Source organism: Diceros bicornis, chromosome 18, assembly GCF_020826845.1.
Source record: "Diceros bicornis minor isolate mBicDic1 chromosome 18, mDicBic1.mat.cur, whole genome shotgun sequence".
Taxonomy (NCBI): Eukaryota; Metazoa; Chordata; class Mammalia; order Perissodactyla; family Rhinocerotidae; genus Diceros; species Diceros bicornis.
In genome coordinates this window covers 78,400-92,111 of record NC_080757.1, presented here as the reverse complement: position 1 = coordinate 92,111, position 13,712 = coordinate 78,400, and the positions used below count along the sequence as shown (strand labels likewise).

Sequence of the window (13,712 nt, the reverse complement as noted above, 5' to 3'; positions counted from 1 at the left end):
CAGGGCAGGGAGGTAGCGAGGTGGCCGCCCTGCTGGTCCAGGTGGGTGACAACAGGCACTCAGGCGGTGAGGGTGGGGGAAGGGGGTGGGTCCTAAATATATTTTGAAAGCAGAGCCCTGGGGTGGGAGTAAGAGGAGTTGAGGATGAATCCAGGGTTTGGGCCAGAGTTCCGGGACGATGGAGAGCTTGTGGGAGGACGGAGAGCTCAGGGAGGACGGAGAGCTCCAGGACGATGGAGAGCTCCAGGACGATGGAGAGCTCCAGGACGATGGAGAGCTCCAGGAGGAAGGAGAGCTCCAGGAGGCGGAGTGGCGGTTTTCCAAGCTGAGAAGGAAGGCGGGGAGCTGGCTTAGGGTGAGAGGGGAGATCAGGAGTCCGTTTTGGGTAAGTTAGGATTGAAAGGTCTGCCCGCCACGCCCGAGGACCCTGGGTGGGGGCAGAGGCGTGGGCTGGTGTGGCCCGCCCCCCAGCCCTGCTGTCCCCTCTGTTGCAGGTGCTGCCCCCCTGAGACAGGCTGGGGGCGAGCCGGGGTCCCCCCGCTCCCGGGATGACCACGGCCGGCCGGGCAAACCCCTACAGCATCGTGTCGTCGGAGGAGGACGGGCTGCGCCTGGTCACCATGTCGGGCGCCAACGGCTTTGGCAACGGCAAGGTGCACACGCGGCGCCGGTGCCGGAACCGCTTCGTGAAGAAGAACGGCCAGTGCAACATCGAGTTTGCCAACATGGACGAGAAGTCACAGCGCTACCTGGCCGACATGTTCACCACCTGTGTGGACATCCGCTGGCGCTACATGCTGCTCCTCTTCTCGCTGGCCTTCCTTGCCTCCTGGCTGCTCTTCGGCATCATCTTCTGGGTCATCGCTGTGGCCCACGGCGATCTGGAGCCGGCGGAGGGCCGTGGCCGCACGCCCTGCGTGATGCAGGTGCACGGCTTCATGGCCGCCTTCCTCTTCTCCATCGAGACGCAGACCACCATCGGCTATGGGCTGCGCTGCGTGACGGAGGAGTGCCCGGTGGCCGTCTTCATGGTGGTGGCGCAGTCCATCGTGGGCTGCATCATCGACTCCTTCATGATTGGCGCCATCATGGCCAAGATGGCGCGGCCCAAGAAGCGGGCGCAGACTCTGCTGTTCAGCCACAACGCCGTGGTGGCGCTGCGCGACGGCAAGCTCTGCCTCATGTGGCGTGTGGGCAACCTGCGTAAGAGCCACATCGTGGAGGCCCACGTGCGCGCCCAGCTTATCAAGCCGAGGGTCACAGAGGAGGGCGAGTACATCCCGCTGGACCAGATCGACATCGACGTCGGCTTTGACAAGGGCCTCGACCGCATCTTCCTGGTGTCACCCATCACCATCCTGCACGAGATCGACGAGGCCAGCCCGCTGTTTGGCATCAGCCGGCAGGACCTGGAGACGGACGACTTCGAGATCGTGGTCATCCTGGAGGGCATGGTGGAGGCCACGGCCATGACCACGCAGGCCCGAAGCTCCTACCTGGCCAACGAGATTCTGTGGGGCCACCGCTTCGAGCCCGTCCTCTTCGAGGAGAAGAACCAGTACAAGATCGACTACTCGCACTTCCACAAGACCTATGAGGTGCCCTCCACGCCCCGCTGCAGCGCCAAGGACCTGGTGGAGAACAAGTTCCTGCTGCCCAGCACCAACTCCTTCTGCTACGAGAACGAGCTGGCCTTCCTGAGCCGTGACGAGGAGGATGAGGCGGACGGGGACCAGGGCGGGCCCAGCCCCCAGGCTAGGCACGACTTTGACAGACCCCAGGCCGGCGTCAGTGGCGCCCTTGAGCAGCGGCCCTATAGACGGGAGTCGGAGATCTGAGCCGCCTTTGGCCACGGTGCAGCATCCGCCCCGCCAGGGAGAGGCCTGGTGCCGTGAGGGCTCTGGGCCGGCGCAGAACGGGCCAGGCGCCCTGGTTGCAGACTCAGTAGTGCTCTAGATGTTTTACGTTTCTTCACGATGGCCTCGAAAGGTTGGCGGGAGTGGGTGGCCTGGGCGGGCGGCCCACAGCCTCAGAGGCCTGAGCAGGTGCAGGGGCAAGGCGGTGGCCTCCTGGGGCCAGGCCACAGGAGCCGGGCGCCTCTGCCTGGGGATCGAGCTGCCGCCCCCCCGGGAACAGCACGACAGCCGCCAGCCTCTGTGGGCAAGGCTGGCGGGCTTCAGGGCACCTTGCTGGTTTTTAACTTGGGGAGAAACATTGGGTTTTGACTTTCTCAACCTTAGCTTGAGTGAGGCTGTTTACAAAGAAAAAAAACTAATGTGATTGAAAAAAATTTTTTAATTCATGGGGGTAAAAAAAGGACAGTTAGAATTCCATTGGTCTGCCGGGAGGCAAGCACCTAGATGGAGGCTCCAGAAGGTTCTCGGAAGCGGGATGGGCCTCTTCTTCACAAAGGCAGGGGTGAGCTGGTGGCGCAGCCCGCAGGGCAAGCACGGCGCTCAGCAGTGGTTCTTGTGCTCACGGCGGATTAAACTCCGTCTGTGATCGTAAAACCAAGACCACGTTAATGATGGAAATGAAAGCTTTCCGGTGCCGTAGATGTGGCGGGGTCAGGAAGAAACTGGTTTGAGCTTTTGAGTTTGACTTTGTACCTTAGAGGTGCCTCTCAGGACCGGATGTGGGACCTGCCTGCCGGGGAGGGTCCGCCCTCCCCGCCCACCGGGCTCTCCTGCTTTGCTCCTCTCTCCTTCTCTGCCCCGTGGCCTCTACCCCTTCCACAGTGAGGGCAGCTGGGAAGTGTAGGGGTGGACGGCTCCGTGGGAGGGGAAGCTGGGTTCCCAGACGAGAAGGAAGAAAGTCAGCCCCTCCCCACGGGGCCCGGGCGCGAGTGGTGCCTTAGAGACCCCAGGGGTGAGGTTCCAGTTGTTTCTGTCTTTATCGGACTCGCCCATCCTCCCCACCGCCCCCAACTCCACCGTGAAGTTCCTGCGCCCCTCTGTCTGCAGAGGCCAGGCCGGCCGGGCACTTCTACTGCACCTGGGGCGGCACAGGGGAGCCGGGCAGGTGCAGAGAACCATCCTAGGAGAGGCGTGGGATTGTCAGTGAGGTGCTGGGAGGGACATGCGTACAGGCACCCGAGTCAGGAAGAGGTCGGGGCTGCCCAGCGTGACCTTGTTCTTGGCAGAGGAGATAGCTGGGGGGGATGGACCCTGGGATGGAGCTGGGGCCCCTCCCAGGACAGCTAAGAGTGTTGTCCTCCCAGTGACCAGGGCTGTCAGGAAGCTAGTGATTAGAGAGCCCATGTCTGCCCTGCCTGCCTGCCCAGGCTGGGCCACCCCGTACGCCTGAGAGAGCTCCCAGCCAGAAGGTGCTAGGGACTCTGGCTCAAGTGGGGAAACTGAGGCAGAGGGCAAGGTCACTCAGCGAGTGGGTGGGGCTCAGGAGGCAGAGGGGGGCCCAAGGCCAGGGCTGGGGGCTCCTGCCTCTTCCCTCTTGCTCCAGCCCTCACGGCAACTGGAGACCTGGCCGTGAGGTCGGGGGCCAGGGAGGGTCTGAGCACGGCTATCAGTCCCCACCCAGAGACACCCTGCCTCCCGCACCCTGCCCTAGCCTCAGACCACACCCTCGTTTCTGGCCCAGCAGCTTCAGCCCAAGGCAGGTGGAGGAGGCAGCGGTTTGCTCTCAGGATCCGCTGGAGGCAGCTGCCTGGGGGCTGGGGGTGGGTCCGTGTGGAGCACGTGCCCACCATCCCTGCTCAGAGTGTCAAGCTGACCCAGGGAGGGAGGATGGGGCCAGCATGAGGACCCACGCTTCGCTCTGCCCAGCAGCCAGGGATCCTTCAGGGCTGGGTGGGCCAGCCTTCCACTCACCCATGCAGAGCAGAGCCCTGAGGCCCTGGACCCCCCAGGCCCTGGTGCACCCCCACTCAGGTCTGTCCCCTTCCCAGGCCCGCACCAGGTTCAGCCCCCAGACCCCGTGGGGAGCAGCCCTGAGCTGCCTTTTCTCTCTCACCAAAGGCAGATGCTGCCTTCTCAAACTCTTCTGCCCTCTTTTGTCCTGCCTGGTATTTATTTATTTATTTATTTATTGCTTGTGCTGAAGACCAAAATCCTCTTCCTCGTTAGTGCACTTGGGAGGGCGGATGGGAGAGCCGAGTGTGTGCAGAGCGAGGATCGCATGGTCCTTGGGGAGTGCGTGTGGAGGCGTGTGCCTGAGTGTGTGCCCGTGTGTGGAGTGACTGTGTGGTATGACGTGTGCAGTGTGTGTGCCGAGCACAGGTGAGTGTGGACCACTCGTGCACATGGGCGTGCATGTGGCGTGAGGCAGGTGAGTATGTGTGCACCTGTGCACGTGGCGGTGGTCTGTGTGCCAGGCAGGCGGCGTGTGACCTGCTCCTGCCCTCGCCCCCAGGCAATGGAATTTCCAAGCAGTGTCTCGACAGCCTGAAGCAGGAGGCACGGAGGTTGGAGTTGGCCAAGGACGTGGTGACTGGTGCCCTCCAGCCGGAGACACCGAGCTGCTCCTGTGGGAAAGGGGCCATGTGGCAGAAGTGTGAGCATGAGTGTGTGAGCACCAAGTGTGTGGAATCGCCATCTCTGTGTGAGTGAAATGTGTGCAATTACGGCTTTACCTGTATGTGCACGTGCCTGTGGATTCATCATCCATGGGGGTGTGTACAGATGTGTGCACACAATGGTCTCTATATATGTGTGAGTCTGGGCTGATCGTATGTATATGTAATATGTACATGTGTGTTCACACACGCACAGTTACAGGTGTGTTTGTGTGTGTGTGGTATATGCGGGCATTGGTTTAAATGTTTACCAGGCTGTGAGGCTGGACACACACACTCAGGATAGACACCGGCTGTGGGCCTTGGCACAGCCGAACCCAGTAGTCCCACTGGCCCTCTGCCCTGGTCCCGTCCCTGTGGGCATGCATGGAGCCCATGTGCCGGGACGGGGCTTCCACACGCCGTGAGGACACAGCGTCCAAGGTGAGTGCTTGCACACAGACTGCGTGTAGGAGGCCGCGCGCGCACGTGTGTGTGTGTCCCGTGAACACGGATGTCTCTGTGGTGCATTCAGGTGGCAGCCATGCCAGGCCCCGTGAGCAGGGCTGGCGTCTGCTTCCTGGGGCAGTGTGTGTGCATGTGAGCGTGTGCTGTCTCAGGGTGTGTACATGGGATGTCAGTGGGGGTGGTGTGTCGTGTGCACACCCGCGCGTGCCTTCCGGCCGCCCCTGTGCCCACTGGTGCTGTGGCGCCGTCCCTGCCCCAAAGCATCCTGGCCGGGCGAGGGCGGGGGGCCTGGTGGGAAGGAGGCCCCTGCATAGGGGTGTCTGCCCTGCGTGAGGCCGTAGAATGTCAAATATATTTTAAATGGGGAACCTGGAGAATTTCCACGTTATTTTCAATACGTAGCGGTATCTACAGACATAGGCCATGAGACTAGATGACATTAAATGCATTTTGATCTCTTTGAGTGCCACTGTGTGCCGATGTGTGTTTGCAAGTCCCCGCGTGGCTCAGCAATCTCATGTTCCCTCGGCCGTCTGTCTTGGAGCACTGGGCTCCCCAGGGGCCTTCGGCGGGGGCGATGTGGCAGCAGCTTGGGGTGGGAACACAGCCTCCTCGCAGACCCTGGCACGCTCTTCCAGCCGGCACACACACCCTCAGTCTCCTGTGACTGCACATCCTCTCTCACAGGTGCCCGAGTGTGCCAGACCGCCCACCAGGACTGGCTGTCACACCTCCCTAGCCCTGTGACCTCGGGGCCACTGCCTTGTCCTCCCTGGGCCCACGCCTCCCTGCCTTTCCTTCCTTCTGCAAAGACTTGCGGGGCGCCTCCTGTGCGGGCGTGTGAGTGCAGGAGGCTGGCGGCCCCTCCCGGGACTCTGGGCTGGCGGAGGCCTCCAGCAAGACGCAGCACTGGTTCCCACCGCTGTGCCGGGACAGGAAGCCGGGGTGCGGGGGCAAAGACCCCTACTCCAGCCTGGCGGGGGCTAGGAATTGGAGAGGTGTCCTCCCCACTGAGGCTGGGGATGAGGGGGGACAGAGGGCGGACAGGACTGTGGTGGGGGGAGCAGCAGTGCGGAAGGAGGGCGCGGACAGCCCATTTGGGGAAAGGGGGTCATCTGTCCGAAGGCTCGGACTCGGGGGTGTCAAGGGCCTTCTGGCAGAGGCCCACAGGGAGAGAATTCTTTCCTTTGCCGCAACTGTTTCCCTACGTGGAGAGCTCCTCTGCGTCAGGGAAGGAGCTGGGGACCCGCACTCTGTGGGGTTCCAACGAGGACCCCAGACGCCAGTGCAAGAAGCCTGGGCACTGATGACGAGGCGGCAGGTCGGGGGGGCTTCCTGGCAGGTGTTCCCTTGGGTGGTACTTGGAGGGAGGACCCTGGAGGTGGTTGGCTTGATCTGGGGCAGCTCCCTTCCCCTGGCCCTCGAGCCCCCTCGGGACCCCAATACCAGAATCTAAGCCAACTGGGGCCAGAGGGCTGTGGCCTCCCCCACGCCCAGAGCGAGTCCCACCGCACGGAGAGGTGTGGCGGGTGCGCTGGTCAGTCCTTGTCGCTCGAGCTTTTCAGTGCCAGAGCTCAGCAGTCTCTCGGTCTCCTGTCCTGGCTGTGACCCTGGGTCAGATCCCAGGCCACTTACTTGCTTGGTGGCCTGTGTGCATTCCTTTTCCCCTCTCGCCCTAGTCTCTCCATCTGTAGAAAGAGGGTGTTCATAGCACTGGCCGGACAGGGTGAGAAGGCGAGAGAACCTTCACGAAGCGAATGCTTTGTACCTGTGCTCGCCGCAAGTCTCGGAGCGGGGCTGGTGCACGTGGAGGGGTCGATGTGGCCGCTCAGGGTCGCAGCGGGGGGACAGCCCAGGCCTGCCTCCAGGTCTGTGCGTGTCCGAGCTGCCACTTCCCCTGTGCTTTCCTGCCTCCCGGAGGATGGGACGTGCCCGGTGCAGAGTCTGCTGTAGACAGCGGAGCAGCGTGAGGAGGGCTTCTCTAAGGTGCAGGGTTTAGCAGTTTTAGAGGAAATGGGGTCAGGGGCGTTAAGGGACTTGCAAGGTCACTGGGAGGGTAGTTGTCTGAGGTGGGATCCCGGCCAGACCTTGGCCCCCAAGCCCTCCTGCGGCCTTCCTGTCCTATCGTTTGACCCGATGCCCACGCCCTCCCAGCCTGGGGGCCCGCCCTGGACTCATCCCTAGTTTGTCTTTCCCCAGATCCATCTCCTGCGTTGGAGGCCCCCATGACCTGGGAAGGAGTCATAATTGGGCTTCTCCTCAGTGTGGAGGGGCCAAGATCAGAGTGGGGCAGTGGGGGCCTCAAGGGACACACCCCATCCCACTACAGCCCACCCTCCACCAAGTACCAGAGTGGAATCAGGCCTTGCTGCCCCGCCACCCCCTTCATCCTCTCCCTTCCGCTCCTCCTGCCCTTTGGCTGCAGGCACCTCCCCTTCCTTCAGTGCCTCGAGAACACCTCACTTTTCTCCCCACCCCAGGACCTTTGCATGTGCTGTTTCCTCTGCGTGGAACACTTTCCCCTTGGATCTGCCTCCTCATCCTCCCTGACCGAGTGTACAGGAGCTCCAGGAGGGCAGGGACTGTCCGTTCGCTGCTGGGTCCAGTGCCAAGAGCGGGGTACAGCGTGTGCTCCATGTGTACTTGTCTAACGGACGGAGCTGGTCCTGTGGGCTTCCCACTCAGAGAGGGGTCTGCAGGCCTCAGCAACATGCAGCCCCCACATCCCTTCGCAGTGACCCAGCTTGGCAGAGCCTGGCCACCAGCCGCGCCAAGGAGAGAGCAGCCCAGCCTGGGGGCAGGGGCAGCTGCAGTAGAGCTGGGAACAGAGAGGGGTGGAGGGCTTCCTGGTGTAGGGGATTTGAGCCCACGGAAGGCTGTGGGTCACCCACCCACTTTCCTCTCGGTGCTGCCAAGAAAACACAGAAGAGGGCCCTCCTCACTCGAGGCTGCGCTGGGACCTGGAAGGCCTGAGTTCTGGCCTCTGCGCCTTAAGTGTTTATGACCGGCCGTCTCTGCACCTTAGTTTCCCTGTGTGAGAAACGAGAGCTCCAGAGCTTCCTCCACCGAGTGTTCATGACCCGCCACTGTGCGCCAGGCATCCCTGCGGGCTTTGGGGCCCCAGTGGGAAGCAGAACAGGCCCAGCTCCTGCCACTGGGGGCTTCCGTTCCACGGGGCCCAGGGGGCCGGATGCTCAACCAGTGTCTCCGTGTGAGTCCCCTGGAAGTAGAGGCTGCAAAGGGGGGATGTGCACATAGTTCCTTAGGGGAGGGCTCTGCAGGGAGGGGAAGGGGAAGCGGCAGAAGCAGGAGAGAAGCTGAAGGGCAGACGTGGGTCCAGTGCCTGATCCCAGGGGAGCTTGGGGGCGTGAAGAGCACTGGGGGGCGTCCCACATTAGGGGCTGGGCTTCTGTACCCTCAGTGCTCAGTCCTTGGCTGCCACCACCGTAAGGAGTGGGGAGGTGCAGCTCCTTAGCCATTTCAGGGCAAGGTGGCTGCTGTTGACCCCGGATGGTGCTCCAGAGAAGGGGCAGCTGAGAGCCATCAGCAGCGGACACAGCAGCTGGGGGGCTGGGGCTCCTCCTGGTAAAAGGATCGGGTGGGGCACAAACCGTGCCTGTGCAGCAGGTGGTCACAATACGGTGTGATCCCTGAGTGACAGTGGGACACACAGAGTGCCATGGGGGGAAAGCAAGGGGAGGCCTGGTTGGAGGGACCAAGGCGGGTTCTCCATGGAAGTGACATTTCCTCTGAGATCTGACGGATGAGTAGGTGTTTGCCAGGTATGTGGGGAGGAGCTTCCCAGAGAGAGGGGCCGGCACAAGCAAAGGCCCTGGAGTGGGAGAGAGCACAGGAGGAAGCCATTCAGGGCCCGGCCCCCTTCCAGCACTTGGCCTCTCCCAGGCCTCGGCAGGGCCCCACTGCGTGACCTCCTGCCTCTCGCGAGCACGTGGGAACATCTGTCCTGCCTCGTCCGCGGCTGGGCCCCCCATCGGGAACAGCAAGTGCCTGGCCGCCAGCAGGTGCTCTGTCAATCTGGCTGCTCCCACAGGATGTCAGAGAACGGGGGAAGTAAGTGGTCAATAGAGTGGGCGTTGGCCTGTCCTGGGAGGGGCCTGGGGCCGTTCCTGGAGGTGATCGGAGAGTGGGCTGCACAGGGAAACCCCCAGCCCCGGGTCCGGTGCTGCTGCCCAGAGGCTTCTGTGGTTTCCTGTGCTGTGATCTCCTTCTCAGAATAACATTTTGAAATGCACAAAAGAAAACACATAGGTTGCAAAGGAAAGCCATTTTATTGAACTCAGTCATCAAAACATGAACGAATACATTTGCGGTGTACTAACCGATGGGTGGGACCCTGAGGGGGCTACACTGCTACCGGCTCCCCGGTGGGTGATGAGCATGGCCTAGCTGCCCAGGGGTCCCCACAAAGTCGTGGGGTGGAAATGCCCCCCATGCTGCGGGCGGCAGAATCGCAGGCCCTGCTGCCATCGTCGCCTCCGGCCGTAAAGGGAGGAAATGCTGAATTTCTCTTCGAGGTTTTGCAGTGTGCAGATGTGAATGTTTCTCATCCAGTTTTACCCCTGGGCCCCCAGGGGTGTGGGCCCCGGTGCAGGCTGCTGCAGGTCCAGTGGTTCCGGGACGGGCTTGCTGCTGTAGGGCAGGGCGGCAAACTTGGTCTGCAAAGGCCCGGTAGTAGAAATACGTCAGACCTTTTGGGCTGTGAGGTCTCTGCTGAAGCCCCAGCTCTGCTGCTGCTGTAACATGGAGGAGCCGTAGACAGCACACACCCTACTGGGCTCCAGGCAAACCCATTAGTCATGCAGGACTGTGTTCCCATAGAACCTCATTTATGGAGACTGAAATTTGAATTTCGTATAATTTTCACATAACATGAAATATTACTTTTCTTTTGATTTTTCCCCCCAGTCATTAAAAACTGCCAACCCGGGCCAACCCTGGTGGCCTAGTGGTTAAGTTCATGCTCTCCGCTTCTGCAGCCCAGGTTCGGTTCCCGGGTGTGGACCTACACCCCTCATCTGTCAGTGGCCGTGCTGTGGCAGCAGCTCACATACAAAAGGGGAAGATTGGCACAGACATTAGCTCAGGGTGAATCTTCCTCAGCAGAAGAAAACCCTAACAAAACAGCAAACCCATTCTTAGCTAGAGGGCCATACGAAAGCAGGCTATGGGCTGTGGCTGCGTCAGAATCACCCCAAGGGCTTCGTCAAGCTCGCCTTGCTGGGCCTCCCTTCCTGACTCAGCAAGCCTGTGGCAGGCCCGAAATGTGCTATTCTAACAAGTTCCCCGGCGATGCTCTGCTGCTGTGGGGGGCCGACTTTGAGAACCACTGTTCTAGGGCCGAGGAGAGGGCCTGTAATTCCAGCGGACGGAGGGCAGAGATTTGTGAGTAAAGCCCCCGGCCCTGGCTGTCATCCCCGTTCTGGGTGGGAGAGCAGGTGGCCGGCCTTCCCTACAGAGGTGCCAAGCTGCCGCAGCCCCTCTCTGAAGTAGAAGAGGAAGACAAGTCTTTTTCCCTCTACGCTCTTAGATTCTCAGTCTGGGACCCTGCAAATCAGACTGCCAAAGTACAGATTAACAGAGAAAAACAAACAGAAGTGTCTTAACATGTGCACGGCGCTTGCCCACGGGAGAACCCAGTGCTGAGTGACTCAAAAGGAGGGTGAGAACTGAGGAAGTGTCTCCATAGCATCTTAGAGGAGGACGCTGAGCTTCAAGGAGCAGAAGTAATGGGCTGGCACCTCGTCTGGTTGCTCAAGACAGATCCCTGCTCCTCACTTTCCATGCCCCTTTCTCTCCTTCATGCCCCACTCGAGTGCAGCACCCTGGCCTTTTCAGCCTCTAAAATTGGTTTTGAGCCTGGCTATGTTTCTCCATCCCACTGCCACCACTTGGTCCAGGCCACTGTCATCTCTGACTTGGATGACGGCAGTTACGTCCCCTCTTGCCACTTGGGCAAACCTTCAGAGTCCCCTGGACTTTGGGTCTGGGGCCCTGGGGTCCCTGACCCTGATGGGTCTGTTGGGGTCTGCGTGGAGGCTGCTCCAGCAGGCTGAGAGTGTGGCTAGATGAAAGGAGCACATCACTCCTCCCGGAGGGACTCTGCCATACGCAACCCCTCCCTGAGCCTCAGTTTCCCCCTATGCAATCTGGCACACAAGGAATGATGCTCTCTGAGGGCCCTGAGTGCTGGGCCAGGCTGTTTGGGCCCGGGTGTTAGGGGTCTCATCCTTTTCCTTCCTGGATCAATGCTGAGGTCAATGCCGAGGCCCGGGACCTGGTGAGGCTCCACACAGAGGCTGAGCTGAGCTGGAGCTCTGAGACTACAGCTTTGGGCCAGGGCAGGGCCGCGGAACCAGGCTCTGGAGCAGCACAGTTGCAAAAGTTGAACACTGCACAACCCTAGGGGTGCCATTCATAACCCACACAACCATGCACAGTAGTGGCAACCTCTGAGGCCTCTTGCCTCTCCTCACTGCCTCAGGGCTCCAGAGAGGAGCTGCCCATGGACTCAGTGGGAGGGGATCTACAGCAAGAGTGGAACATGAGTGTGGGATGGCAGGGGCACAGAGAGGGCTGCTTCTACAGACACCAACAACTTTTTTTGTGAACCCATTGACTGGGTAGAAAATGTTTGAAAGGGTGTTGCAACCTCATACCAACAAACACACACAAACTCACACCAACATACACACAACCACACGCACAAGCCCATACACACACTAAACACACACATATAACAGTGTGTGGAGTATTACACAGCAGTGAAAAAGAATAGCCCCTGAAGCATGCACCAATGTGGATGAGTCTCACAGGCAAGATGTTGAATGAAAGGATCCAGACACAAAATGGTGCGTATTGCTTAAGTCCATCCACATGCAGTTCTAGAACAGACACTAATCTGTGGTGATAGAAATCAGGTTGTGGTCGTCTGTGGGGAGCAGGTGGCTGGATTGGGGCTCAGAGAACAGGCCACGCCTAGAGCGGGAGGGAGGGCCTGACAAGGGGGGTCCTATGTCCACATGTCCTGCCCAGCAGAGAGCGGGTTTCACAGCGAAAGTCTGGAGATGAGTGACTTGCCTGAGGCCACACTGTCCTGCCCTTCTGGCTGGCCATGGACAGGAGCTGTCACCCTGGGGGCTGAGCCTTTGCGGGGCAGGCAGAGCAGGGTGAGGAGGCTGGTGGACCAGGTGGGCTGGGCTGGAAGGGGAAGAGGAAGGTGAGCTAATGACCAGACGGGTGAAGAGGGGCACCTGGTGTGTGATGGGGCCCTGACTGAGGTGGGAGGGGCTGTGGTTTGGTGGCAGGCAAGGGGCATGTGACATTTAAGGCCCTCGCTGTGCAGACACTGATGAGGCTGCCGGCCATGGGCTCTGGCCCTCCCAGGAATCCCTCAGCACAAACAGGTGTCCCCCCCCAATCTACTCAGAACCAGCCCCCACTTGCCAGGCCCCCTTGGAAGAACCGCTAGGGCCAGGTGGGCAGGGGGTTCAAAATGCATCTGTGAGCTCTGACAGACAGCCATGTTGGGGGCCTCAGTGCACCCGGCCCTTCCAGGGATGGGCCCCTGTGGCCCCGCTGACCGTGAGGTCCCGGCCCGTGGAGTTGCAACCGCAGGGGGCTGGGCTGCGCTCACTTCTTGAACCTTCTGCTGAACCTCAGGCAGTGTCCCTCCGTCTGCCAGCCAGGTGGCCCCGCTCAGAGGCAGGGGCAGTGATCGGGGCTTTCATCCCTCGGGGGGTGACGCTCTCTCCGCGCCTGGCCCAGAAATGATAAATGCTACAGACACTGTAAACCAAGTGGTGACAGAGAACAAGAGCAGTCGGGGGGGGCCCTGGGGGAGGTGACCCTCACGCCGGCCCTAGGACCACCCAGAGAGCACAAGTGGGCTCTGAAGACCACTCGCTGGTGTGAACCTGGCCACACCTGCCCTGCCCTGCGCCCTGCGTGAGCTCACCCCTTTGTGCCTCAGGCCCTCCTCTGTGCGCCAGGCCGCTGGTCACAAAGCAGGGCGCGAGGGCCGCTGTGGAGAAGCAGGGCGCTGCGCAGAGGGGCCACGTGGGCACCAGCTCTCCTCTCTCGTCACCACTGTCTGGGACGAGCACCCCAGGTGTGGCAGCCTTGGGCTGGAGGAGCAGGAGGAAGGCCAGGGTGGCTGGCCCAGTCAGAGCCAGGACAGGGTCCAGGTGGGAGGAGGGACGGCCCGGGCTGAGGATGGGATCCGCTAACTCCAGGTGTGGTGGGAGCAAGAAAGCCCTGTGAAGTGGTGGACTTCTTAAGAAGACCACTCTGTGCAGGAAGTGGCACGGCCAGGCCAGGGTGGTGGTGGGAGAGCGGAGGGGCCTTGGGGGGTGGGCTGGGCTCAGGAGGCCGCGTGTGCAGCCGGCCGAGGGGGCCCACGGGAGCACTGAGGTGTCCGGCTGACCCTGTCGATTTTGGTGTGAGCCGCCAGGTGGATGGGGAGGACGAGGGGAGGAGCCAGAGGGAGGGCATCTCTGGACAATTTAAGATGCCGACAAACAGCATGGCCCCTGTGGAAGTCAGTCTGGCAGTTTGTTACAAAGTCAAACACGTTAACGGTAAGACCCGCCTCTGCGCTCCCAAGCGCTGCCCAAGAGACGTGAAAACTCATTTTCACACAAAAACCTGTGAGTGGTTGTTTATAGCAGCTTTGTTTGTAATGGCCCAAACCGGAAAGCTACCCAATGTCCCTCAC

At 60.9% G+C, this 13,712-nt stretch overlaps 1 protein-coding gene across 1 annotated transcript; it reads left to right on the top strand.

Moving 5' to 3' along the window:
* The first annotated feature begins 483 nt into the window (after positions 1 to 483).
* On the top strand, positions 484 to 5,476 carry KCNJ12 (potassium inwardly rectifying channel subfamily J member 12). Its single transcript, XM_058559479.1, has one exon. It carries the CDS (start codon positions 549 to 551, stop codon positions 1,836 to 1,838), a length of 1,290 nt encoding a protein of 429 aa, XP_058415462.1. The 5' UTR covers positions 484 to 548; the 3' UTR covers positions 1,839 to 5,476.
* The last annotated feature ends 8,236 nt before the right edge of the window (positions 5,477 to 13,712 follow it).